Source organism: Anopheles darlingi, chromosome 2 (genome assembly GCF_943734745.1).
Source record: "Anopheles darlingi chromosome 2, idAnoDarlMG_H_01, whole genome shotgun sequence".
Classification (NCBI taxonomy): Eukaryota; Metazoa; Arthropoda; class Insecta; order Diptera; family Culicidae; genus Anopheles; species Anopheles darlingi.
In genome coordinates this window covers 22,216,903-22,244,402 of record NC_064874.1, presented here as the reverse complement: position 1 = coordinate 22,244,402, position 27,500 = coordinate 22,216,903, and the positions used below count along the sequence as shown (strand labels likewise).

Below are 27,500 nucleotides of genomic sequence, written 5' to 3'. Positions count from 1 at the left end.
GCACCATCAGCAACACCAGCACCATCAACAGCAATCGCTTGCTGGGGCTGGTGCACCGCCACCATCACACCCGTCCTACGCAAAAGTACTGAAAAACTAGCGAGAAAGGGAGCGATGTGCAAACCGCGCAAAGGTGGTGGAATCCGGTGTACAGATGCGCAAATACTATGATACCGTTGCCGCACACTGAATCGCACGGTGTGCGCGGTGTGCTTGGAAACTCGTGTCACAATAGATAGCGTTGCTGAAAGCTCATCATCATCAGCTTTGTACAGAAAATGGCGCTTAGAGGGTTATGAAAGCAGGAAATTGGTAAATGGGGGGGAGTAAAAGTGATGCAGCATATGCGTACGAATTTTGCGCAATAGATGGTAAACTGTGTAGGATTACATTCGTAAAACAGTTCAAGAATGAATGGCTGATAGCAAGGGCACATAAAAATCGGGACCGCGTTACAAGCAGCGTTTGCAGCAATGAAGACATCATGTGTCGGTGACGCATCAAGTAGCTCTCGAGCATCTTTTGTGTGCCCCAACTTAGCGGGCAACCGATTACAGTGCGAAAGTTGTGAGTTAATAACACAAGCGAATGAAATAGTATCAACAAACGATCACAATCACGTTTCGTGTTCCTTTTTGTTCATTAAAGAACGCTTCACTCGAATTGAACACACTTCAGTAGCGTATACAGTTATCATACCAAATGGACTAGCTTGACTTTTATTCATTTCTTGGAGTCCTATCTCTTAGAAATATTCATCCGATTGCAGATATTATCATAAGTTCCAAAATTCTGTTTCTTATTACCAATTTATGCTTCGAAACAAGAATTCAAGACACGGGCTCCAAATGGAACTTGATATGAGCCGTAGAAGAGACAAAATGAGCGCACCATTAGCATAGGGTGAGTGACCACGTGCGCACTGCACTGTACATCGATTGGTGGTGGAAAGCTTGTGTTGTGGAAAAGCGTAAAAGCAGCACGCATCACATGTATATTGATAAGCGAAACACTTCTTTGTTGGCCCATCCTTCTCACCGGCGGGACGCTAGGGTGATGGAAGGGAGTTGTCTGTATTCCTTTTTACTTGTAGTCCAAACAACACACTCTATTCTATAGCGTAAGAAGGCGTGTGTTTACGAGGAGAAGATTGTAAAAAGATGATGATGACGGCAAAAGGCATGCAGCATCGATGCAGAGATCCTAGCGAACTAGAAAACAGAGCTATCGAGGAAGCCTGCGGAAGAGTGGCCAGAATGAACGGTAACGGACGGTACAGTGTCGCCGCGCCGGTGTCCACTAACATAATTCATAATTAGATAAATCAAATTTAACTCGAGAGTCGAATGAATGAGTGATGGTTTGATGAGTGTAGCGCGAAAGTCTAATCCTAGTGTGAATGTAGACGAATGATCGAGACGTACATAGTGAGAGTGCCAGTGGAGAATCGATAAAGAATGATAAAGAAGCAAAAAACTAAATAGACAAGAACTCGGATCCAACAAATGCTTCATCGAACGAACGAATGTTTGTACAGTACTATGGCCTGTCCGAAGATAGCAAAGGAAAAACAAGAGAGAGAGAAAGAGAGAGAGATATTCGGAGAGTGGATTCTGAGAGCATAGCATCCAAGATCACATGAAGCAATTTGAATGGAATATGGACTAAAGAATGTTGTAAAATATAGTTTAAAAGAAGGTATAGAATTCGTGTCGAGGGTAACAGGAGAGTGAGTCGAATAGTCTAATAAATCTAATTTATTGGAAACAGAGTGGATAGACAAGAAGAACAAGAGAGAGAGAAAGAGAGAGAAGGAGAGAGAGAGAGAGAGAGAGAGAGAGAGAGAGAGAGAGAGAGAGACAGTGCACAACGTGAATGTGCTGTAATGGCAAATCCTTGAACATACTCGTTACATGTCCCATCATACCCGCATACACTTTAAAAGCATCTTGAACGTCAAATTGCCATTTGATCATTCTACCGAAGGTATTTTGGCGAAAGATGCGACTGGCAAAGATAGCTTAATGCTTCAAGGAAACCGGAAATAGAGTAGCTAGCAGCAACGGTAACATGGCCGTTGAAACAAAACTTGGGTAGAAGTGTTAAACAAAGCCGTCTACTGCTACCCGGATCTGGCAAATCCGGAGTATAGCAAAAGAATAGATGGACAAACTTAGAGCAAACAAAGGAAACCGAAGTGTGTAAACAAACACATAAAAAACAGCTCTGGCAATGGTAGACAGGAAGCCAACCAGAAAAGGTGGTGCTATTATAGGAGAACTACAATCACATACAAATGTGGAGAACTTGGAGGAAAAAGGAAATATTTGGTTTGAGATGAGTTAAAAAAAATCCCTGAACGAAACTAAAATCTCCTTATTGCGATAATGCGGAAATTATAGGACGACGAATTTGGATTGATCAGAGGATGTAGAAGCGGCAGCGAACCGAAGTATTGGTGCACCTCAAATGCAAAAAAGCACGATGGCATGTTAAACATGTTAACACGGAATCCTTTCGGGAAGAAAGCAATAGGAAAGAATCAATAGGGACGCATCAACAGAACCGATATACACAAACACAAACACTCTCAGAAACAGAAACTGTGCGTAAAGGTTACGCAGCACACTGGAATGACTGATTGCCCAAAGAAGTGCATAAGTTACAGAGAGAAGATATAGAAACGCATAGGGGAGATTTGGTGAGAGAAAAAGAAAATAGAGAAGAAAAGGAGAGCAAAATGAAGCGAAAGAAAGCACGGTTGAGGAAAGGAAATAGAATGCGCAACAGTAAACACACAAAAGCCAAGGTGTCAGCACAGAAACCAAAGGTGCGTTGTATGGCGCAGGTTTTCCATCGATTGTTGTGCAACCTTGAAATGGAGCAAAAGATGGAAAACAAATTAAAATCATGCATGAGAATTCAAAGCTAGCAAAACAAATTCGAACTTTTTAGTTAGTTATTTCTCGATGTCTTTCGTTTTGTTCAATTCGAATACACCCTTTCTTTGCCCTCTGATTGCCAACCCAATGGGAACGCCGAACGAGCGAGTATGGCCATCCCGGACGAGACGAGAACGGCAAAGCATAGTGCACCGTGGACCGAGGGCAAGGCGATAAACGCAGCTTGTGAAGATGGTGTTATGGCGAAACGTGCTCACGAAGCCTGCGACTCGGACCTCGAGTTGTTGATCAGTCTTTTTGTTTGATTTGTTTTCCACTTGGAAGAGCTGCATTCGAGAAGCAAGATAGGAAGATAGAAAGAGACGGTGACGGAGGCTTTGCGTGCCCTCGGATCGTCGGTTTACAAAGGACGTTGGGAGTGTTTAAAGGAATGCAAACATCCCTAGCATGCAAAAGACATGTTCACGAACTGAGAGTTTCTGAACAATTGCAACAAGAACAGCAACCAATAGTACTACATACACACACATACACACACAGCTTGATCCGCGAGGAACCGACGGACTGGGGTGCGTCTTATGTGACGACGCTGGAAATGGAAATGTTAATGTTTAAATTTTTTCATGTTTATTTGAAAAGAGTGGAAAAACGAGAACAAAACGTTTCAGTTGATGGAAAAAATAGAAAAAATAATAAAAAAAAATGCCAAAAAACCAAATAACTTTGTCTAAGACAATTCTTCTAACCGAATATAACTGACCCTACATCCTTTACAATTTGTGCTATAAATAGACGGATCGGAGCGATGCATGCAATTCAACCAATTCTGCATTTTGCCACTGATTCGTAGAACTTCTTTCTTGGCCCTAGAATATGGGATCTGGAGCCACTGTATATACACGATTGTTTCACATGTAAAGTTAAATTCAGTAATGTTATTCCGGTATCATTTGCATGACGGTGCGATTTATCAACTCAGCCAATGATTCCCAATTTTCAAAATTTGAAGGATCAGGAGCATGGAGCATGGAAACATTTTCACCAAACCTTTGGTCCAGTATCGTTTGCCACAGACTATCAATGAGATCAGGCAGAGCATCATGAGAAAACTCGAGCCCTTCCAGCTCGTGCTATAGGGCATCGCCATGTTAAACCAATGTTTAGATTTCGCCTACTTTAAACAACTTAAACAGCTTAAAATCGGAAGCAATCGGAACATACTTTCAATTGCTCAAGAGAAAACCATGGGAAAGATAAACAATCTCGAAATCAATGTCCATCCGCACTCTGCACTAGATACATCCCCTCTTCAACACGTTGTTTTCCACCTCGGTCACCGCAACCACAACAAACTGGTGCACCATTTCGAGGGTCCTGGCAAAGTTCTTCAGCGAACCGCGCGCATCGAGAAGGGAACGCTTGCGCGCAGGGATGATAGGAAAAATATGTTTTATTGCGATTTGATGGGAAAAAGGAAACCTTTCTGTAGAGCGGACCCTCTGCTGCTGCAGCCTCTGGCGAACCGGAACCGTTTGATGCGCACGGTGATGATGATGTAACTGGTTTTGTGGTTGTAGGATGCACTCGGTGACAACACCCTTGTAAAGGAAGCGCAGGCGGTACGGGCTACCCCGTGCCTTCCGGGCGATTGACGATGGGTAATTGTAATTAATTGTTTGTCGCTTTCGGATTCGGTCCGGAACCGACGCGATTTACAATAATTCACACGGCACGCGCTCATTTACTGCGATTTGCTGTCATTAATGGGGTCGATGTGCGTGATTGGCGGCAATCGTCACCAATGCTGAATGGCTCATTATCACAGGCTTCCGACGACAGGCAGCTATTGCAACCTACTATTTAAGGATAATGAGTGGCGATATTTTAAAGGATGTTTCCGTGTATTGATGATAGATATCTGGTTTGACTTATCAGAGTTTTAACATCCTATTTAAACTACTTCAACACCCTTTTACACATTTAAGTACTTTAATACTGTTTACAATTGCCCTTACACAATCTTTTTGAACATTTTTTTATGCTTTTGATTTATTATTTGTTCCAAAATTTGCATTTTGCAACTTAACCAACTTCTCCAAATAACGCAACCTCCTCGGGAAAATTTCCGTCTCGTACATTTGGCTATTTCCGCAGTTTCCGATCTAACTGCACCCTTCGCTCTGCTAGCTAGGGGTCCGAAATAGTTCCCACACGTTATTATTGCATGTCACGACGACCCTACCTAATTGAAGTCATCAAAACAAAACTAAAATCCTAAATTCGGTCCCGGAAGGACCTTAGGGTGATGAAGACACACGCAGATGAATGAATGGATTATAGCCATATCGGAATCTGTCATCACCGGTACCAGCCCGTGGCCAAACCAGCTTCCATGCACCCCTTTTTGATGTCACAGTTCACAGTCCCTCTTGCCGTACGCAGGAACACCCAGCAACTTGAAGCCGCCACTTTCATCTGTCACTCCGGCCACGCCTCGTCGCAAGGCACAAGGCGCTGGTACAAGGCACCCGCCACTGTCGCCAACAAGTCGCGCTACCAAGGCGTGTTGACCGGACGGCCTCGGCCCGGCTCGACGCATCCCGAGCCCAAGAGGTGAGAGATGCTCGATAAATTATGGGGTACTTCAAGAAATTAGCAATGTCAATAGCAGTGAGAGCGGCCGCGTGTACACGACCACGATTTATACGCGAGGACCACGAGCGGTACGCGTGTCCACGCTGCTCGATGGCACATGCACCGTGAACAACCCTTGGCCAGAGTTCAAAGTTTTGCGGCATTCTTCGTTGCCTTGTTAATCGAGGAGAGTTTCTATTTCGCTTCAAATTGTCTCAGATGCTTTCAATGATATAAATTTATTTACGAGTAGAATATCTTTTTTAAAATTGTATTTATTTATTTTCAGTGTTTTTTGCTACATTGCCTTCTTCTTCCTAAAATGGTGCTTATACAAAATGCTCCATCAATCAAACGGCTACATTTCTTTCCAAAGATACGTCCGTTAATTCGTTGTCCCTGTTGCTGTTGAGCTCTTCTGAAATTTACAAAACGCTTTTTTCATGCTGCAAAAACTCATTCTTATTTTTTCAGTAATTAATCCGGTGGTTGGCAATCTTACCTAACAACCACTTTTGTTTGATCCGCATTCTGCAAATGATCATCCAGCCTTCTGCCTAGCCGTATGGTGTCTGAAATGATTCTCTAAAATTTGTTAATGAGAGAAATAGACGAGCACAATCGTATACCGTATCGTATCGGTATGTGATAAGAAATGGAAAAAAACGTTTCAATTCTGTTTAGGCAGAAACGGCATCGATTCCCAAATTCTGGAATGTTCATGCTACCACTTGTGCACACTGTGGCATGCATGTGTATCGATAATAATGACATTGATAAAAGCAAAACACATACACACCTTTCACTCGCATTCCAAAACAATGGTTACTTACAGTCTGAAAGAAATATCATCTAAGACACCATTCCCTTGACCTACTGAGCGTTTCGACCGATCATTGCGCCAGAGGCTCTGTTCCACTACACTTGGATACTACGCTTGAGAATACATCCTTCTCGAACCAGCAACCGATCGCGAGGCTTCTACAACACATGCTCACCATCAGAAGCCCGCCGACAATAATGCCTCTGGATGTGCCATGAGCCGAACCCAACAATCATCACCCCGTCCATCCCAACCATCGGATGACACGTGAGAAGCACGCGACTCCGTCGGCATGCCGCACACGGCACACGGCAAATTGTTGTATTTATACGCTCGAGGCGACAAAAGCAGAATGGACGGAACGCGGAACCGTGCAGGGACCGCGGACAAATCCGCGGTTGATCGGCCGGGACCCCGGTACCTGCCAGAGGCGAGCGTGTTTGCGTTGTGTGAAATCAATTTCCGGAAAACAAGGGCACACACACGCACGCACTTAGGGGAGGGTGATGACAAGGGCCTAGCGGCACCACCGGGGTTCCTAACTCGCTCCCTCCCTACGTTTCCCTTTGGCTCGTGAGGCTGTGTCATGGGCAGGCTCTTCGGGAACAGCTTCAATTGGATTAGGATTTATTTTTATTTGCAGTTAATATTATATTTATAATGTTTTTCCATCGACGGTTTCGCATTGGAACTAGGGAGAGGTTGAAGAAGAGGAAACGGAGCAGGAAAAGGACCCTTTTTTTATCCATGCGAGTGGATTTGCCACCTACGGCCACAATATGTTTTCGTGGTTTTAATTGTTAGGCTCGTCAGGAACTGCAGAGTGGAGGAGGAGGGCACTTATCCACTGATAATGATGATTTTGGGGGGTTGTGGAAGCATCATGCGACTGGAGGGTTCCGAGGGTAACCCTATCTTTCATTTCACTCCGCTCACTATTGCAACCGAAACCAATGACCAAAAGGATTCGGTGTGGCTCGGTGGATTAGCCTGGTCGGTCAAAGTAAGCCTTTCTTCATTCGAATGTAAATGAGCTGGAGTCGATGAGGTTGACGATGCTTGATGTTGCTGTCAGATTGCTGACGGCATCCGGTCCGGCTTGTAAAGCTGTAAAGTGTACCGGGAACTAAGAATAACGTGGGAAAACGAATTTTACTGGCGCGAAGTTGATTAGCCAGAGATCTGCTCTACACAAAGCACATCGTTATTATCGCTACGCCTTGGACCACGCGTTGAGACGTTTTTCGTATCGATAGTGGCACCTCTCATTTGGCACCTGAGCTCCATTTTTTTTATATTTCACATCCAGCAGAATCTATATTATTCACAAAACCCCCGGATAATTCGCTTCATCCCTCATTTTGTTCGCATAAAATTTCCAGAGCACAGAAAGAGAGCGTCACCTGCTCCGACCTGGCTTCGAAACATGACAGGATCCACATTGTGGCGCATGCGGGTTAACTGAACTACCGATGCCCCCTTCGCTGTAGATGTCTGGAGCGTATCGATTTAGCTATCATTTGCAGCATCCTTGAAATTCCGCACTCCGTAGGGTGCAACCGACACCCAAACAGAGGGGCACAGGATCCCGGTTCTCCATTTATCCCGCAGCACAAACAACAGCGGGTGGTTGGTGCGCCGTTGCGCCGAATCCCTTTCATGATGGCTTCGAAGCGCTCGGCAGGTTGTCTCGCGCGGTGCCAGTCGGCGCTGGCCATGCAAAAGTCCTCTGAAGTGGAATGGTGAATGGGCGTGTCAGAAGCAGATGATTCCCGGTACCGTTCTTCACGCCACCCTCTTTTGATATCAACCCTCGGGCTATGAAATTCGAAAGAATCGCCCAAATTTTCATTCACTCTGTCTTCGACTTTATTTCTTATCTTTAAAAGCACTTCATGGTTTGTACAGTTCGCTGTGAGGTCTGGAAGTGTGGTTTAAAGGGCGGGCCAGCGGGCCAGCGGACTTAACTCTAGGCGTACTAAACACTAGAAAATGAGTCATAATGTAACAGATATCCAAAGGATCAAAGGCCAGTTGTACAGTGCTGTACATGGTAATACTATGCGACGAATGCAGCCTACGACTTCTTTTTTGTCCGCTTGATGTCCGCTTGCTAAGCGTTTCTATATCACAAATCAGTGTTCTATCTTCTGACAGCTTACAGTTCGGCAACCAATCGCATCCAACTCAACACACACAGTAACGCCATTAACAAAGAACTCCGGGCCAGCGTTAGACTCGGACGTGTCGCATCGCTACCGAGGTCACCCAGTTCGGGCTTATAGTCATAGCAGGTCGGGAAGTTGGCCGGCCGATCCATCATTTCCGATCTATCACCCACCTTCAGCACCAGCGACATTCCAATCTCGGCGTGGAACTCGATGTGACAGTGGAACAACCAGTAGCCTGCAAAGGATCAATGGGGTCGTTAGTTGAAGCGTCCAGAACGTAGGCACACCGCCGCTGTACCTACCGGGATTGTTGGCGATAAACCGGATGATGGTATAGCCACCGTCCGGGATCGTGACCGTGTCCTTCACCGGTGCTCGCTTTAACCGTCTCGGTAGCAAACCCTGCTCGTCCATCCGACGAATGTCCTCGATCGTCGTGTTACGTCCCACCCGATCCATACCCACCACACGGAACGCGTGGCCATGCAGGTGGAACGGATGGTTAGCATCGAACGTATATCCTTCGTCGATCATCACCATCTCGACGGTCGAATGTAACGGTATCTGCAGCACGTGACTACACTCACAGAACTCATTCCGACAGTCACGCCCCCCTACCCGCACTGTCGTCTCGTTGCAGAAGCTTGCCTCATCCAGCAAATCCTTCCCGGGCATGAACGGTATCGGGGGCATACGCATCGAAATGTGGTTCAACTGTGGCGTGTACAGGCGGTTAGTATTGTTCACGACCTGCTGAAAACCGTACAGATTGGGCACATGGAAGTGTGGATTATCCTTGCCGTAGAAATCGTAGTAGACGTAGAACTTGTAATCCGTCTCGTTGCGTAGCAACAGCAGGTCCTCCTGCTGCAACGAGTTTGTTTCCGCGATCGTGATCACGTTCTCGGCTCCCGGACCGGCGTTCAGCGAGTTCAGCTGTACGCCCGGGGCCTCGTAGTCATACGGGGGCCACGATTCGTACTCCTGGTCTTCCGGGGCTCCCCGATAGCGCAGTACCGCGAACTGGTACGCCGACGTAAACCGCTCATCACAGTCCATCAGTCCACGGAAGCGCATCAGATAGTTACCGATCGGTTGGTTGGTTTTGACCACGAAATCGAACCGCTCTCCGGCGTAACTTACGAACGAACCCAAATCCTCGACCGGCTGTATACCGAAACCATCCGAGGCGATGACCGTCAGGTTGTGGTTCTCGATCGACAGCTCAACCGGGCAGTTCAGGAACTCGGCATTGATCAACCGAAACCGGTACCGCTGTCCCTTCTCCACGTTAAACACCGTCAGCGGAATGTGGCGCGATTCGGGCGCTATGACCGCATTGAAGTTAACCGTCCGGGACTGTCGCTTCGTACGGCGATGCAGCACGGTCGGCGGTTTCGGAACGAACTGCAACCCATTACCACTACTGGCCTGTAGCAGCTCTGCATCGTCCCCATCATTACCGACGCCAGGCACGCTTGCAATGGTAGTGGTCTCATCGTCCACATCCGTTTCGCTCTCCGGAACGGCTGTCGTTGTGGTATCCGTTGTCGTCGGTTCCGTCTCTACCGTGGCGCTGGTCGTAGTCGTAAGGGCCACCTTGGAAAATCTCTGGAAATATTTACCCCGACCATTGATCAGCAGATTCGGTGGTTTGTTGTCGCCCGTCGAATGATGATGGGAGGCAAACAGTGACACGCCCTGCTCGTGGCCCCAATCCTGCACCGTAATCACATGCTCCGGCAGGTCCTGATCGTACAGCAGCTCATGGATATCGTTATCCTTCCGTATGATGAGTGCCCCGAACGCACCATCACCACGCTGCATACCCGTGTGCGAATGCCAGAAGTGTGTTCCCGGATTATCGGCCAGGAACGTGTAACGGAAGGTAGTGCCCGGACTAATCGGACACTGCGACACATGCGGTACACCATCCATGTACGGTGTACGACGCTGATGCAGCCCATGCCAGTGGATCGTGGTGCTTTCACCCATCAGATGATTCTCGACGTCCACCACAATGATATCATTCTCGCACACATCGATCGCCGGGCCCGGCATCATCCGATTAATGACGGCCACATTCCGCCGCACACCATCACCGGTGATGCAGTGTGGCCGAGCACAGTCCGTGCTGTTGTAGGGACAGTTGTAGCACGCCTTGCTGAGCGTCCGGTACCACTCGAGGCGGAACCGATAGTAGCAAGTTTCCGGTTTGCGGCCTAAAGTGCACGCCCGTCGACAGGGATGATCACTGTACGTTTGCTCGCTAAAGTAATCGATCGCTTCCCGATCCTCGCCCTGCTCCGTATCATTACTATCCTGCTGGCTACTCTCCGTTGTGGTGGTCGTAACGTTGCAAACTCTGCAACATCCACTCTGCACGATGTACTGCTCCGGACAACCGTCCACCGTGGGGCACTGCCTGCGGCTCGTGCTGATCGACAGGAAACCATTCTCTTTCGTGCACCGATAGGTTAGACAGCCGTCGGCACTCTCCCAGGATTGACCTTCCCGGTAGAAGTTTTCATCGAATTTACACTGCGCTTGGACACACTGTGGGCAGCAATGCTGGTCACTGATCTGTGCCGCGAAACCCTGGAAGGAAACATCACCGAAAAGCAGGATGTGAAAGATTAATAATACTGTTGAGCTGCATGCATTAGACGGTGACCTACCTCCGGACAGACGGTGTTACATTGTAGTGCGATCGAGTTGATGAATGTTTCGTTTGCCTCGTTACGCAAACATTCGTAGTTTACGCACGTCGTCTCATTCACCATGGTGAACCACTTCTCACCGACCAGCCGGCTCACCGGGTTCGTTCCATCGCTTCCAAACACCTCGCAGTGATTATCTGATGAATGGATGGTACAGTACCAAACGGTTACTTGTTGCCTGACACGTGATAATGTCGGCCACTGAGGACTTACCACAACGTTGCAGTGTACAGCAGCTTCCCTGTACGGTTCGGGGCCGGATGGTACGGGCTGCATCACAAAACTCGAACAACGGTGGACATACGCTGGCATCGCAGTACAACCGCATTACCTCGCAGCAGGTGTCCAGCTCACGGCGAATCCTCTGGCCGGGTTCTAGTGAGAGATCCGATACGTTGGACAGCGGTTGACACTTGCTCACATCGCAATCTGGTTTACCCGGGAAGAAGCAAAGCAATCAAGCGTTGAAATAACAACCGGAACAAATTATATCCCTACTCTATTTCTTGTCACAGAGCCTCCTATGCTATCGACAACAGAGGTCATGTTGACGAGCAAACGCGACATTTAAACCCCATCACAGCATGCTAATTCTACGTTGTCGCAGTAGACGACACCAGGCGGTGTATTGTGAGTTGAAATTAAAATAATATTCAAGGCAACCGGCCACAAACATGTGTTCGCGAAGTCGACGCCGATATGCATTAAAAGTAGGCCCAATGGTTGGTGCGTGTGGATTATAATACTTTTCAAAGTCTCCGATATAAAATTAAGACGCTCCGTAATGATAGCCCACACTGGTCAGCCAATAGTATTCCTTAGAAATAGCTGATAGTGGTGATTGGTGTGCTTATTGATATGCATCATAGCTGTGCGTCATTACGCGTCACAACGCAGCTGCGTTGGTGACACGCGAAACCGTGGCGGCTTGAAAGCACCGAGCACGGAAATCCGATCGCCAAACCGTCATGACATCTGGCCACAGCCAGCCTTTGCATACCATGAAGGGGTGGCACTGGTGAAGGTCAGTTTACAGGAAGAGACGACACTGTGCCACGAAAATCATAACGCCAAACAGCCTTCACGTGTCCAAGACGTGAGCCGTGCCGATATGTGCCGTAATCGCAAATCGCTTACACTCATACGCCAATGGCAGTGTTCCGGCCCACCGGACGAGGACGACGCAAAGCAGAACCGCAACACGCAAGAATGCCTTTTTGCCCGTTCGTTCGCTCCAATGATACCCTGTAAACACTTTTTTAAGGGTGATGCGGAGGTACCAATTAATTACCTAACTAATTTTTAGGACCTCGCCTCACCTGCCTGCGCTGCGCTTTCGTTTGATGCCACGACCTTGACGAGCGAAATTGTGCGAACCACGAAAACGTAACCACCATCACGAGCATCACGATTAATTACGCGAGCATGCGTGGTTCAATGAAGCAGCCCTCTGGTGATATCCCCTCAGTTGCATCGTTCCATTCCGCAAGGCCATTGCAATTCACACTCCCCCCCACCCCCACCCCGGTTACTGTGGATTTTATGACTTCATCGGTCATGGGACAGAGCGGTGTCGGTGTACCAGTTGCAAATAAGATGCCGACACGGACGCGATGACGGGAATTTAAATCAATCCAACGATAATATGTATCACTTCAGACCCTCAGGCGTACGCGCTCGTGGATGCACCTGGTGCAAGGTTCCGAGATGCACTTTTTCATTGCCACAGGTGGTATGCGTGCGCGGTGGGACTGTGAAGCCTCCCGGTGACAGTCATTGCCCATTACACTCGTCAAGAATTGTCCACGTTGCACTCGTTTATCACATCGCCCCCCAAAAAAGGACGGCTACAAAGTAATAGGCCGGTCGATCGTCATCGTGATCATCTTTTGAATGATCATTTAAAGTTGTGAATGTTGAAGAGATTAATCGCATACCATACGAACTCCGCTCAAGTGCTTCCTGATTAAAAGCTCATTTATTCGAAAGACTGAAAGTTGATGAAAGAATTTGCCTAATTTCGTCATCTACTTGCGCTACAATCTTTCATCAACGAACATATAGGTAGCAGGCAGCACGTTGCCCAATCTACGATCGCACTCGACTTCGAGCACCCCGCGGATCACTCGAAATCTCGCAACGATGATAAGACAACGCCCAGGCAGGCATCGCCGTAACACCTGAGCACTTGGCCCAGCCTAGATTGGAAGTCATTCATCAACCAACGGTATTAACGCTAATCCCAGTAGCTTCGCCTTAATAACTCCGCTATTTCCATCACTAAACGTCGATCAGACTGTTAGTGCTGCTTTTGCTGCTGCTGCTGTTGCTGCTGCTGTTAGTTACATAAGTTCACACGACCAAATAGCAGTCTCAGCGGTCACTCTCCCGCTCGGAGAGGGAAGGGGGAAGGTCTCGTTTCAGACACTATCGTGTGCCGCGTTGATCGCGTTGATCTAATGTGAGCACGACGGTAACATGCACGCACGCATGCACGCACGCACGCATGTGCACGCAGCAGCACATACAAGTTTGAGTTCGGCTAGCCCGACGAACCGAGTCGCTTCTTCGAGTGACCTTGGCCGTGGCCGGAGGCCAAACTGATGGCTACTCTGCTTGTTGTGCATCGAACTGTTCCATAAGAGCCAGACCCCCGTAACCTTTACATCCTCAATCTTCGACCAAAGGCAGACTCAAGAGGCTTTAGACGCGAGGCTAATGGATGGTGTGTGCGTCCGCGAACGAACGATGGTCACTCGTTTATGATCGCAGCCTCGCGCACCGGCGCACAGCCTGTTGGGTTCATCCATCATCGACAATAAAACATTTTAATGGCTCCCATGCCGCGCTGCCGGATTGCTGGCTGTGTGTGAGATTCTTTGTCTCTCTACAATCTCCACAATCAAGATGCCCAAGATTCAAGATGATTGGACCGAGATCACCATTCCCCCGTTCATCCATCCTTTTTGCCCCCCCTGGACTTGATGGAATCGATAGAAGCTGCTGACCTGACACCGGTCACTCATTAAGGTACCTATTCTCATTTTTAATGAGTCGTGCGGCATGGCATAAATTAATGGAGGTAGCGCAGTAGGCGATGGCAAAAAGGTTGCGAAAAGGATCCTCAACCGGCAGTCCGCGCCACCCGCGCACGTGTATCCGGTTGTGTGAGAACTGTAGAAATGTAGAGGCAAACCCGGGGCCAAGAATCGCACGGCCCAGCGGGTTTGTGAAGCATCCATTGCTACTAAAGTGTTCCGTAGAACCGCTCCTACTGCCAACCCCCGAGCTAGAAGTGAATGTTTCTAGTGAAACCGGCATCGAACCGGCGGCGCGTGACAAGATGTTTCGCTTTTTAATTCACCCGCTAGCCACTCGCGTCGTCGCGTCGCCCGGAATTAATATCCGGATTCCAGTGGTCGTGTCGGATCGGATCGGCGCGCGGCGATTGATCCACTTCGTGCCGTTTTGGGAAATCCAAACAAATCTTTACGCTGGTGACGCCTTCCGTGGTTTTGGCGGTTCCGGAGCAATTCCGATTCGATTGGATAATTACCACGCCCGCAATTACCTCCGTTTTTAATCGCTTGGTCAGCGGGAGCTGTGTAATATTGTGTGTTTTCCGAACGATCAACGTGATGCGTGATTCATGGAAAGTGTTTGAAGCGTTGTCGAGTCGCTTAGTCGCATTAGTCGCTAATGTGCGACCGAGAACGCTGAAGCTCGGCGGGGTTTAGTAATCGGAGCCCGGAGCGAAAGTGGTTTGGATTCTTTGCCGCGCTAACGTCGCCCAGCTTTTCAAGGTCAAATCAACCGCCAAACATTGGTTAGACTCGAACTCGTTTCCTTTACCGACGACCGACAGATGTCGATTGAGCGAATTAAGCTGGTTCTCCGTAGTTCCGTTAGCTTGAGGAAATACAAATGCAACGACCGCAAGCAAAAGACGACAAGATCGAAAATGATCTGAAGACGCATATACCGCCACGTGATACCGCTTGGGATTCCGAAGACCATATGGGGATATACATTCTGGTGGTGGAAATCAACGTAGATCAATCGAAATGAGTGACTTGCATTAGGACAACATTCCAGCTTGGGTATTCCCTCGGCACTAATGGAAGAGGCAATCAAACAGAATCGATTCGTATGACGCTATTCCCCGGGTGTGTTTGTGTATTCCCGAATCCCGAAATCCCAACACACCATTCGTGGGACAAAGTGAAATCCCATACCGATCTTCATCTCATCACAACCGGGCGAAACCAGTTCGTGATCGCACTGAAGTGAGGATGAGACTCAGCATCAGCCAAAAAAAAAAAGAGTCTCAGTATGGTCCCCGGATCTCTCTCTCTCCATTCCAGCTCCAGTACTTTTTACACTCTAGGATTTGTTGTTTTTACGCCGGAAATCCCCACACAACCAAAACCCAAAATGCATGTCACAGCCGGGAAGCCATTAATTATCCAAAAACGGAGTTCGTGGCGTGGTAACTTCGTTCACTTAGCGCCTTAACCGTCTCGTAAGTTGCGCGAATACCCGTCGGGGTGAACTTACCTGGAGTGATGGTTTGGCTCGCATAGGGAGGCACCTGGAGCAGGAGCAAAAATGCTGTGATAATGACGCCAACCAGGTCGCTGGCCGTAGTCGGTAGTCCTTTGCGTGAAGTCATGATACCGGAGGGTGGGTACTGTTGTGCCCGAACGACGGTCACGTTTGATAAAGAAATCCTCCTCAGATGTGTGCTGTAACGATGGACGATGTAGCGGACTAGCACGTACTGCTGACTATCACCATCCGCAGTAATGATAAAGAGGAATCTGCCCAATCATACTACAGCTCCCTCTCTTCTTCCTGCAAAGTCGTCTCGCGTTTTGTTTACGTCGACAAATCTGGGGTTGAGAGTAGTAGAGAGAAGAAGAAAGAAAAATGGATGGATTGAGCGAATTGAACTGACTATCGGGTGCATAATGAATGTGTTGCTATAAATACACGTAGAGATAACGCGAGCCCCGTAATTTGAGGCAGTATTCGTGCAAACTTGCCATCAAATGGCAGCTACCTCACACCTCCACAGGTGACAACGATCCGCGATCATTGATGTTGTGGAACAGTTCCCAACGCACCCGCTCTCCACTCTAGACCCTTTATTAACTCGTTCATTCAATGTTCTGTACTAACGGGTAATGGATAATTTCCCACCCAACCGGCTCGACTTAACGGTTTCTCTCGATCCGCCCTCCGCGGTCCTCGTATCTCGTATCAGCATCACCGATTCACACGATGCTACGCACCACATCCCGTGATCCGAAGGGGTAACGCATCTCGCATGTGTACACTGCCTTCGATAGAGGTTGCTCCATTCACCAGATAAGAATCTGTGATAGCGCCGGGAATGCGGGATGCGTCTGCTCTTGTTTGGGGAGGGGGAAAAAGGCGTGGAAAATCTGAACCCAGCACGAGCCCCATGTGGTTGTCCTCCAGCAACACACTGTCGCGCACGTTGAGTTCGCGTGGCGCTTTCGAGTGTTGTTTGCTTGGAAACCAGTGACCACTTAAGTCAATTGGTCGAGATAGTTTCCACATTAAAGTAGCTACTTTATCGCACCCTTAAAGTGACATGTGCAAGTCATTCCTCAAGTGTCGATAACCAGCTCGAGTGGCCATCACCTTCGCATTTTTTAACATTCCACCACAACAGGACTTTGTTTACGGTGCGTTTCTGCTGCTCAAACTCAATCATTCCCTATCCCAGATTCGGTCACTCCGGGGTGTCAAAGTGTCTAACAAATTTTAGCAGCAACATCTCAAAATCCGCACGATTGACCGTCCGAGCGGCTTACGTAAGATTGCATAACGACCCGGGTACTTGACCTAGTCCCGTGCCATGTACACCTTTAGTTCATGTGCGTGTGTGTGTGTGTGTCTGTGGTCTGTTGGTGCTGCTGCTGGGTCTGACCGTCATTCTCATCAAGTTCAAAGCATCAAGCTACTTCATCTCATCTTACCTCGACCCATCATCATCATCATCATCGTCGTCATCGTCATCAGCACCATCGCAGTACACAATTGCGAAGCGATCGGCAACGTTATCGCGCGAAATTAAAACATTCAAACAGGTTCCGGCTGTCGCGTAATCACACTCTTTACGATTCAACCTTTTTGTGCCCAAATTGCCTTCTTTGTACCACTGTACTCGGGCAGAGCCACAGCATAGCGGGTGGATTGGAATCAGATCGGATGCAGAGAAAGAGAGAGAGAGAGAGGAACAGAGAACAGTGCCCATGCGTCCTTCAGCGGCCATTGTAATGACGGTGTTTATCCGGCGCTTGTTCGGACAACTATCGAAACCTTCACGACACGGAAGGCTCGCCACTCCACGCGGCCTAACGAGTTATCATCACTGGAACACCGACTGGTCAGTGCAGATCCGTCCGGAGGTTTACGGGGTTGCGGAGAGGTTGAAATTATGACACCATCGTCGTGCTGATATGTTTCCACTGGTTCACCCTCTCTCCGACTCCGAGTATTTAATATGCAGCAACAAATTAAATGATTTTTTTGAAGTCTAGTTTTAACATCCGATTAGAGCTCGTTTTATGACAACCACATGGGGCTCCATTCCCGAACACCTTCATTTCTTTCGAATCGATCGATTCTCAAACATAAAACCCCCATTCATGTTTGTTGGGGGGGCGCCCGTGGTAGGGAGGACAACAACCTTCACCACATTTGATACACATTTTCGGCGTTTCATCACACATTGTTCGAGTGGAGCCTATTGCTCCGAGCCTACCACCACGTCAGTAAACAAACGTATTTGGTTCGACTTGTATAAACTGTTTGAGTATCGTTGAATGGTGCCGCTGTCTGTTTACAACATAGCCAGCGACTCGACCGTCGTGTGTACCGTCGTGGGTCATCATTATTGTACCAACAACATCGTAGCCCCGGCGCTAAGCCACGCCACGCCAAACCGGGGGCTGTTTGCAGATTAGTTCAGCTCGCATTATCCCTCGCTGCTACCATAACGAGGCGGAAAAACGGCGGCGAACAGCCAACAGTTAGCAACTGCGGTTGGCTGTTGCGCGGAAAACGGATGACTTTGGCCCCGCGATCGGCTTGTCGCCTTCGATGTGCGCCTCCTTCCGGTTCCGGTCGGTCCGGTACATCGATAAGCCAACACCAGTCAAGCTCTTAAAACGCTTCTTGATGGGGAATTGGCTACAAATTGTCGCCACGTAGTGCTTGCACTGTGTCACAGGTCGGGCTTATAATGAACGGTTTACTTGCTCTTCCGGCAACCGTTTCGCGAGCACCGCAGGGGTTGGTTGAATCATGAGAAAATATTTCAAAAATGTCCAATGTGCACCCCGCACCATCCCCACCGATGGCGTCCAGCCGGCTCCAGACGCAAACCAATACACTTTAAGACTACAACGAGAACACCCACGACCGCAAGTTCGAACAAACACTATTTTTATCTTAATCTCTTTTCGCTTTACGATTCCTAACATTGCTGGACAAATATAGGGCTGGCTGAGTCCACGGTCCACCGGGCGAGACGCTCTACACTCCTACGTGACGATCGCTCGCTGGTGTCTGGTGTTGTCGGGTTGAGAACCTCCGGAGTAACACGTGGAATTCATGTGTGTGTTTCACATCAACCCATCAATCCTCTTATCACATTCGAAATGCTTCTCCAGATGTACCCCGCGATTGATGATGCTGGCCATGCTTTAGCGAGATTCAAAGCAGAGCAATCTGGACCACCAAAAAAGTGTCCACTCCATTCTCAGCTATACAATGTATAGGTCAATGGGACCGCATACTTCGTATCCGAAGCAATTACTGCAGATCCCGTGGCTCGATCCTCGCACTGGCACTTGAAACTATCCCCGACGACAATATAATCCATGCGCAAACGGAGCGTAAGTGTCTTATCAGCAGCTCGATAATGACCAGGACCACGGGGAGATCGAGAGTGTCTTCACTTTCTGACGCGCGTTTGTTTGGCTTATGACAGAGCCAAAAGCAGTGGCCGCATCCATCATCTGCGCGACCAAACAATCCCAATGACACCGGGAACCGCCGTACTTTACCTCCTTTACGGCGGCTATATCACGTGTACACTACGGACTGAGCCGATGCGCCTAAACTGCTCCGTTGTGCTGCTTCTGCCTTGTACACCTGCCCAGCGCACGCACTTTTGCACATTGGTCCAAACGCAATCACTTCGCAATGGATCGGTAAGCCGTTCCGTTTTGGAAACCTGCTTGCCCGGAATGCCACCACGCCACGCTGGGTTCTCGCTCGTCGAGTACGTTTCCCAATAACTCGCTTCAGGACTATGGACTCGAGGAGAAACGCTCCGAACTGCCTGTGACTTTGTTTTATCGGATGGGACGTTGTACGATGTGCCCACTCTTCGCTTTACTGTGGACCACGAAACCAGCAGCGAAGGACGAGCGTCCGCGATCGACTGAACCGGCGATCTGCGCGAGCCAACGGTTTTAATACACCTGCCCCAACGAACACCGTGACGTCAGACGCGCGGTAAACACTATCGCGCTGCAAGCCTCTGCGTCGCCTCAGCATATGTCGTCATCGCGCCGCACGCCACGCTGTGCGCTAGAAGCTTTACGTTCTCGGTCGCTGTCCGAGGGAGGTGTGGAGATCGTGGGCAAAAGCTCGCGACTCGACGGGTATTCCCGAACGAACCCGTGTGATGGAGGCGCGAATCGAGAGCAAGAATCGCTGCTATTTAACGGAACTCGATGGAATGGAACTGGTTTCAGAAAAAGTGGTCTTCCTCATATGATTCATCTTCGGCCGTAGGATGCGTAGAGGGTAAGAACTGAGCCATATCAGTGATGAATGTTGACGTACTGGCACCGGTTGGGATTTACTGTCCCTAATCGGTTTAATTAAAACGCTAGAGCATGCTGATGTGCTAGCTGAGGTGTTTTTAAAGTCCATTTTATGTTCAACATGTATATACTGGGAGATGTGTTTGTAAAAGAATGATGAACGTTTTCGAGTATAACAATAGATTTATATAGTTTGTATGTTATTTAATCTAGTATGTTATCACTTTATGTTTGCATCCTAAATGCATAACAATGAGCTATGTAGTTCTAAATGATGAGTTATGATACTTGGTTTCATTGTTCACATCTTTCTAAATTATGTTGCTACGGTCTAAAACATGCTAGCTAGTAATTAAAATAATCAATCCCTGAGATGCGCTACACATTTTGTATCAAGCAGTGGGAAGAAGCAATACAATGAGCATTACGAAATACAAAATGGATATTTACAGCAAGTGTAATCAACGTACGATAAGCGGAACGGATCAATTTTACTTGGAATAAAAGCAATCACCGGTTTGCACTGTATCCTGTTTAATATCGATTAAATCGAACCGGATAGAACGGAAGTACTTTTACTGCACTTGTTAGCAGGAAATCAGAGGAAAATCTATTGATTTTGTATGGTGAAAACCATAATGTAGTGACTGTGAATTGTGAAAGTAGCTTGAAACTTCATTTAAGACATTATTTCACATAAAAAGAACGATTGTTTAAATTTAATAAATAGCTATAATCTTTTTTTTTTATACAATCCCATCAGTGCTTGCCCAATATAATGTATTCGGCTAAGAGACCAGAGGTGTCGTCTGTAAACTGTAATCTGGTACATCCAAAGTAAACTCTCTCATTGGAAAGTGTTCCGTTTTTGCCTTACTGGGGAATAGATACGCGTTTCAACCGCGGTTATTATAAAAAGTAAATTCACAAAAAACATACACAAAAACGCATAACCTGCAGATGCTTTAAACGGTGCCATTGAAGCGTGTTGTGTGTTCAGGTTGGTCTAGGGGAAAACACTTTTTCCCATTGCCCGGAACCCTCGTCCGTTGCAGAAGTCAGCCATTGCCATTTCGACGTCAAAAGGGAGGAGCTACAATCCGGGAGCAAGCAGCAAACATGCGCATAAGCAGCATCGGAGCATACGGAGGGTTGCCGGTTGATCCCTTTAAGGATACGCACCCGTGTGCCTATATAAGAGCACCACACACAGGGCCTATCCTTTGCAGTTCCATTGCAAACGACAAACGGTGCGGAAGTGGAACCGGATAACCGCCGAAAATTCGGTCCCTGGTCCTCTGTAATCCTTGCATTAGTACGTGCGATCGTGTGAGTGTGTGTACCACAGATTGTGAAATTAAGAACTGTCTCGCTGCCAAAGCATGGATAAAATCTGCCGTTCTCAGCTCCCGGATTCGTCCTCATCGCCACCGCTCAGGTTAACACTGGACCGTTGACCGTTGTGCACCTACTCTGTGTTCCTTGTCCTGCCTAGTTTGTTTGCCAAGTGCAGCACCATTTCCTCCAAGGCAAAACGCCCAGATCCCGATTCCCGAAATTCTTTGGTTCCCGTGAAAAAGCTGTTCTGCCGTGGTCCAAAACATCGGGTTCACCTAGGATTGTTTTCCGCTTTTTCCTTCTTCATTTTGCTGCAATAATGGACGTACTGGCGGCATTTGGGACATCGGATTACGACAATCCTGTATACAGTGGTATTCATGGGTTCCACAGCTTCGATGATGAGCTAATTGCTGATCTGCCATCGTGCGTCTATGCGACGCATCACCATCATCAGCTCGGTAGTGTTGCTGGCAATAATGGTAGTGGTACCGTTGGCGTTGGTGGTACCAGCACGGCCCAAACGGGCCACGGTGGCCACAGCAATAACAACAACAGCAGCGGTAGCCCTCCAAACTTGAGGCTCAACTCAAACAGCCTGCGACAGATGCAGCATCAGTATTTGCATCCAAATGGTAAGTGAACATACAATCTTCGTGCAGGTTATTGCAAACCGAGGAAAATCGATCGTTGAGCACAAAGAAGGGAATCAAATGAATTAAAATTAATATCTCGAGCCTTGCACTGCTTGACCATAATTTGAATCGATAAACCGATACGGACCGAAGACTATAAGCAATGTAACACGCACCCTAAGGTTATTAACGGAGTTTTATTGGAACCAACTTAGCGGAACGAACGTGACGAATGGAATGCAACCACCTCATTGGTTGCTAATCATACTAACCAATTTAGTGCCGTCCTCCCAGCTGTAAAAAGGTAGCTCTCTCAACCACTACCTTCAAAGAACAACCGGAGAACCCGGAACAACGCTTGACCCCACTATTGGACGCTCAGCTGAGCAGCTAAGCATCCAGATCCGATTAAAATTAACTTTAGTTTTATTACTTTCGACCGTGGCTGATACCCGCAAGGAGCATCATTTACCGCTCAGCGCTCAACGACCTTAGTATGTGACCTTAACGCTTATCTTTCCTCCCGATATTGCCACAGAATGTCTCGATTCGTCAACCCCACCGAGTCCTTCGCTGTCTACCCCCATGAGCAGCCATCCGTACAATCCGCCACCGTACAAGATGCAACGTCAGCAGCAGACCAGTGTCCGCGAACGGAAGCGCATGATGCGTTCGGCACCGAATGGGTAAGTTGAAGGCCTCGGAGTGGCAAGGTGAAATTATGCAATTCACTAATGTTTAACATGCAAACGGGGCTTCCGTTAACAGCAGTATCAACTCAGCGTTCGATGAGCTGCGGGTGCACGTGCCCACGTTCCCGTACGAGAAGAGGCTCAGCAAGATCGACACTCTGCGTTTGGCGATCGCCTACATTGCGCTGTTGCGCGAAGTTCTCGAGGCGGATTACGATCCACTGACGTACGTGGAAAAGTGTCTGCGGGGTGAAATCAAGGCAGACCGTGCCCACTGGAATACTAGCGGTTCGTAGACTACCCGGACACTTCTCTTCACTTTTGGGTATCACGAAACCTAATGTAATTTCGCTTTCCATTTTGTTCCAACAGATCTTACTGCCCGGTTGTCGTGGATTAACTGGGAGAACCTTGGGGTCCATCCGGGACGCCGCACCATACTGACGTCGCTGGCGTTGGGCTCGTCGGAGAGTCTCGGCTGTGGACCGCCACCACACTTGATTTAAATCCTTCCGATCCCGCCGGGTCCATCGTGAGCCGAGCCTATTGCTGGCGACCATTATTGGATGTCTTCCGTTCGTTTCTAGTCCTATCCAAGATAAGTAGATTGTATTGCACGTTTGTGTTTTTTCGTATCTTTCGAATAAAGCTGTAATCCGATAAAACAAGCTTCTCAATCAAGGCACGTAGAACGGTTTATTTCCTTAATTTAGAGCCACAGCCTGTAGGTAGATATTATTTCAACGAAAAATGAGAAAAGCAGGTAGAGAAGATAATTTTCTTTCTTAACATAGTCGATTCATTGATTTCGTGAGTTATGGACCGCTGTGCAGATGTGATTTTTAAAAAGAGGCTCGTCGTGGTCGTTCGTTTTGGGTCATCGCAGTACGAGAATTTCTCGTGAGTGAGCTTTTCCTTACTTCGCACTTTGTAAGGCTCTGCATGCCCGCGTAAAGCACTTCGATCGTTCGGTCGAAATAAATTGAATTAATCTGCCTGTATCAGCAAGGCGGGAACTCGTTGGAGGCATTTTTTAAACGCGTTTATTTCCATCTCATCAAGTCAAGCTATGATGGCACGTTAGAATTACAATCTTCCCTTAAACATAATGCACCAAAGGAAGGCCATTGCGGAGTATTCGACGTATAACAATCTTCGTTTCGGCGCTCCACGTCGCACGCAGAGACTACTGGAAGAGCGAGATTCCTAGCATGATTATGAATGAGGCGGTACGTTTCAGTTGCTGGCACTATCGTCGCTTCCATGTCGCAGCCGATGGATGGGCTGACGAGCCTGGATACGCTTACGTTTGGCGGCTGGACTATAGGTCACCTTCGTCACCGGTGGAAGCACCGGCAGCGGACCATTGCCACTAACGACAGTGTATGCAGATCGGGAAGCATACACCGATGTAGCCCGTTTCCGTTTCTTGCAGTTTGAGGCAGCCGCAACGCGATACTCGTCCGAACCGGAGGATGATGTTCGCCGTGCTGCACCGTCATGGTCAGAGCTGTAGCGTGTCTTAAGATAATCGGCAAATGATATGGCACGTCGCACAATCCCTCCACCAACGGACTCGGCAGACGTTTCGGCTGCCGGTTGTGGCGAATTCTCTTGTAGCACGTCACTACGCGATGCCAATCGAATGACGTTCGAAACTATAGACCAAAGTCGGCTGCCACCACCAGCGGGGCCAGCTATTTTCCCTTCTCTCATGTCATAGTTCTTATGAGTTTCTACCTTCTCCTTCGGAACATTCAGGTTAGTCGAACTAGAGAAAACGTCATCATTGTAGGCTTCGTTCTCGGGATCCATCGGTGACGATGCTGCTTGGAAGGTATCGCCGAGACCAACCGCTGAACAGCTATAGCTCCGCATGGGTGGCACCACAGCACATGGAGTACCCCAAACGTCCTCTTCATCCTCCAGACTCTCCGTATTGTCTTTATCGGGTTGCGCCGCGGTGTTAATACCCTGGAATGAAATCACCTTTTTGAGAAGCGTTCCGGACGATTTTGGGGTTCGCTCGTAGCTGCGGTTAGCCGGCTGTCCTTTGCCGCCTCTTCCATCAGTATGAAGCTTCCAATTGTTTTCTCGATTTTCTCGCTCGGCCGCCGTCGTCTCGTCCGCCGCTCGTAACGATTCTAGATCCCGATGCGTTTCATAATACTCGGTCTCGTGCTCATCGCCCTGAGCCTGCACATCGCTTACGGTGCTGCTGGCGATGGTGGGTTGCACCGTGTCCATGGGCTTAGGCCGCGGTTGCTTTCCACCTCGTTTCATTGCGGGCGTTGTACGAAGATCTAATGGATCAGGTATCGGCGAAGCGATCGTACTGTTGTTGCTACTATCGTTGCCCACGCTGCTGATCGTTGAGCTGAAGCTCATTTTGCGTTGGGTTCCTGGCTGTAGCATCTTCGAGTACGCACCAAGTTGCTGATGCTGCTGTTGGCGTGTGTGTTGTTGGGTGTGCTGAGCGATCGCCCGCTGGATGCTTTTTGACATAACCTGGCGTAGCGGTGTCGCTGCCGCCTTCGATTGGTTGCGAATAATAGCGCGAACCTTATGGAAGTCTTCCGTTGGGCTAGGGTCGGCTACAACTATCGCTGGTTTCGGTGCCTGCAATGGTGCCGAGGCAGGTGGTGGAGGAGAGCAGATATCATCCGCACGACTATCCGTATCACTGCCACTGCTACAGTGTATGCTCGACATTTGACCCAAGTTCGCCGTAAACGAATCATTCGATATCTTCATCGATGGTAGTATCTGCCACTGGTACATCGGGGTAGAGGTGCTGCGAACAAGCTTTGGCCGTGGCCCTGCTGCATCAGCTACCCGATTGCTCTCCAACGTTGAGCTATTGTTGTTTGCCGTGGTCGAGAGCATACTATCGAAGCTTTGGCGACTTTTGCGCTTCCAGCGAAGGTTGATTTTGGTCAGAGGTGTTAACAGCGCTTCATCCACCTCTTCTATTTCCTGCTGGGGCTCGGGAACTGGATACAGATCTCCCGAGGGCGGGATGCTTCTCCGTTTTTGTGGCCTCTGCTTTGACTCCGCAACGACCGGCACAATGACAGCGGTCGCCTTGTTGTCATTTTCCTTATCTTCATCATCATTCACCGTAGTGCGACGATCCGGCACTGGTATCGTGGCACCTTCCTGCTGACTTTCCAGCAGACATGCACCCTGCTTTTCGGCCGCTGCGGTCGGGCAAAATTGAAAACATTTCCCGATCTTTTTAAAGTCATCCGGCGAGAGGAAAAGCTACAAAAATAGGAAAAAGAAAACAGTTTAATCGTGAACACACAGTAAGTTCCATTCGATCGGTCTTACTTTTGTGCAGCTGTTGCAACGCAGTGGCAAGTGCTCCTTAAAAATGTGCGCGAGCAGTAGGTTGTTCGGTGAAATGACTGTGTCTCTACGCAACGGGAATGGACGGTCGTTGCAGATGTAGCAAATCTTGCGTATCATGGCCACCTCAGGATGGTAGCCATCTTCGTGCTTAATTCGGCATTTGGCACAGCAAAACACCTGATCACAGGTTCGGCATTTAACCTGTGTAATCGCGAATGGAAAAATTTACAGTCAGTCGATATCCACAGTCCGGAATTTGTACCTTACCTCAGCTGAGATAATCATTCTGATATCAGATGTTGGTCGATCAGTGAAGAGCAAGAGGCCCGTATTGTAGAACCACGAACACACTCGCTAGACTCGCTTCGCCGCCATCCTGCTGGCCGCTGCAATAATGGCCGATCGTCGTCGCTGCTTTACACCCACACTAGTAACCACAGGACGAGCTTCGGGCCTTGGTTCTGGCTTGGACTCTTGCTTTGCCTTTGGTTTCGGTTTCGATCGAACGATCTTCGTACGGTAGCGCACCTCCGATCGGCGCTGGGCCAGCTTAGCACGCACTTCCTCCACCGTTTCACGCTCGGGTGCGTACGAGATGTGTAGAAGGCCACCGTAGAAGTTGTGCGCATCCAGCACCTTCTTCGCACGCCGGGCCTTTTCGAGTTTCTTGAAGCACACGTGGAAAACGTCCGTGAACGGTTCGAGCGCTAGTGGGTCCACTTCCTGATCTTGGCCAGTGTGCTGCTGCTGCCAAGCTGCGGTAACGTTTTCGACCTTTTCCAGCGGTCCAATTCGGCCAAATACTTGGCGCACTTCGCGCTGGAGCTCAATCTGTGGAACGCCGAACACAAGTAGGTGCCGCGATTCGTTGGCCACCGAGTAGGCGCGTACGGCGGTCAATTGATGGGAACGACGGTACAGCGGCCGGTTTTCGCAATACTTTCGGCGTACGTGATGATTTTCGGCAGGATTCGGAACAGGATGTCTCCCGTTACTACTCATACCGTACGCAACGCCTCCTTGATTTTTCACTATTTTCTTCCGGATCCTGAAGGTCGGATGGACCTTTTACTTTATTGGAAAGACGTGTTTTCCTCTCCTGTGTTTGTTTTTCCGACTTTTCCGATTCCGAGTCGTCCTTAATGAATTAGAGTCCACAGCGTTTAGTCCAAAGAAAAACAACAGCACAAATCAGGATACAACCCTGAAAATTCAATTATCGCAGGATGTGGACTCGGCTTCAAGTGGGTTCTACATGCTATAAAATGGAAGACGAACAAAAAGGGAATTGAAGCAAATTGTTAATTTATTCACAATCCCACGTCGATGTAGGCTTGGCATCTATTTTTATTTCACCCTT

The 27,500-nt window shown here is 48.4% G+C and overlaps 5 protein-coding genes across 9 annotated transcripts in view; 2 read left to right on the top strand and 3 right to left on the bottom strand.

Moving 5' to 3' along the window:
• LOC125950387 (ataxin-2 homolog) overlaps positions 1-3,615 on the top strand; it is a 16,008-nt gene extending 12,393 nt beyond the window's left edge. For all 5 annotated transcript variants that reach the window (XM_049678332.1, XM_049678334.1, XM_049678333.1 and 2 more), the window contains exon 6: positions 1-3,615. This exon is cut by the window's left edge and continues 628 nt beyond it. The gene's annotated coding sequence lies outside the window, so the exon portion shown is untranslated.
• Positions 3,616-8,205: 4,590 nt separating this feature from the next.
• On the bottom strand, positions 8,206-19,720 carry LOC125952243 (uncharacterized). The gene is made up of 6 exons (XM_049681596.1): positions 19,354-19,720; positions 15,809-16,143; positions 11,465-11,680; positions 11,210-11,388; positions 8,834-11,129; positions 8,206-8,766 (listed from the first exon to the last, which is right to left on the bottom strand). Exons 2-6 carry the CDS (start codon positions 15,921-15,923, stop codon positions 8,519-8,521), a joined length of 3,054 nt encoding a protein of 1,017 aa, XP_049537553.1. The 5' UTR covers positions 15,924-16,143; positions 19,354-19,720; the 3' UTR covers positions 8,206-8,518.
• Positions 19,721-21,364: 1,644 nt separating this feature from the next.
• On the top strand, positions 21,365-23,398 carry LOC125951737 (uncharacterized). Its single transcript, XM_049680746.1, has 5 exons — positions 21,365-21,559; positions 21,832-22,094; positions 22,633-22,780; positions 22,863-23,074; positions 23,159-23,398. Exons 1-5 carry the CDS (start codon positions 21,504-21,506, stop codon positions 23,290-23,292), a joined length of 813 nt encoding a protein of 270 aa, XP_049536703.1. The 5' UTR covers positions 21,365-21,503; the 3' UTR covers positions 23,293-23,398.
• A 416-nt stretch (positions 23,399-23,814) lies between these two features.
• LOC125959831 (mitosis initiation protein fs(1)Ya) lies at positions 23,815-26,555 on the bottom strand. The gene is made up of 3 exons (XM_049692786.1): positions 26,408-26,555; positions 26,120-26,341; positions 23,815-26,050 (listed from the first exon to the last, which is right to left on the bottom strand). Exons 1-3 carry the CDS (start codon positions 26,423-26,425, stop codon positions 24,023-24,025), a joined length of 2,268 nt encoding a protein of 755 aa, XP_049548743.1. The 5' UTR covers positions 26,426-26,555; the 3' UTR covers positions 23,815-24,022.
• LOC125952183 (RNA-binding protein 48) lies at positions 26,495-27,142 on the bottom strand. The gene has a single exon (XM_049681498.1). It carries the CDS (start codon positions 27,140-27,142, stop codon positions 26,495-26,497), a length of 648 nt encoding a protein of 215 aa, XP_049537455.1.
• Between the last annotated feature and the right edge of the window lie 358 nt (positions 27,143-27,500).

What these genes read in the sequence shown, in the direction of transcription:
- LOC125952243 (XM_049681596.1), bottom strand. Translation starts at nt 15,923, where the DNA reads ATGACTTCACGCAAAGGACTACCGACTACGGCCAGCGACCTGGTTGGC. An exon ending in GAGCCAAACCATCACTCCAG is followed by an intron (nt 11,681 to 15,808) that starts GTAAGTTCACCC and finishes CGGGTAAACCAG; the next exon opens with ATTGCGATGTGAGCAAGTGT. An exon ending in CTGTACACTGCAACGTTGTG is followed by an intron (nt 11,389 to 11,464) that starts GTAAGTCCTCAG and finishes TCCATTCATCAG; the next exon opens with ATAATCACTGCGAGGTGTTT.
- LOC125951737 (XM_049680746.1), top strand. Translation starts at nt 21,504, where the DNA reads ATGGATAAAATCTGCCGTTCTCAGCTCCCGGATTCGTCCTCATCGCCA. An exon ending in TCAGTATTTGCATCCAAATG is followed by an intron (nt 22,095 to 22,632) that starts GTAAGTGAACAT and finishes ATATTGCCACAG; the next exon opens with AATGTCTCGATTCGTCAACC. An exon ending in ATGCGTTCGGCACCGAATGG is followed by an intron (nt 22,781 to 22,862) that starts GTAAGTTGAAGG and finishes TTCCGTTAACAG; the next exon opens with CAGTATCAACTCAGCGTTCG.
- LOC125959831 (XM_049692786.1), bottom strand. An exon ending in GTTGCAACAGCTGCACAAAA is followed by an intron (nt 26,051 to 26,119) that starts GTAAGACCGATC and finishes CTATTTTTGTAG; the next exon opens with CTTTTCCTCTCGCCGGATGA.
- LOC125952183 (XM_049681498.1), bottom strand. Translation starts at nt 27,142, where the DNA reads ATGAGTAGTAACGGGAGACATCCTGTTCCGAATCCTGCCGAAAATCAT.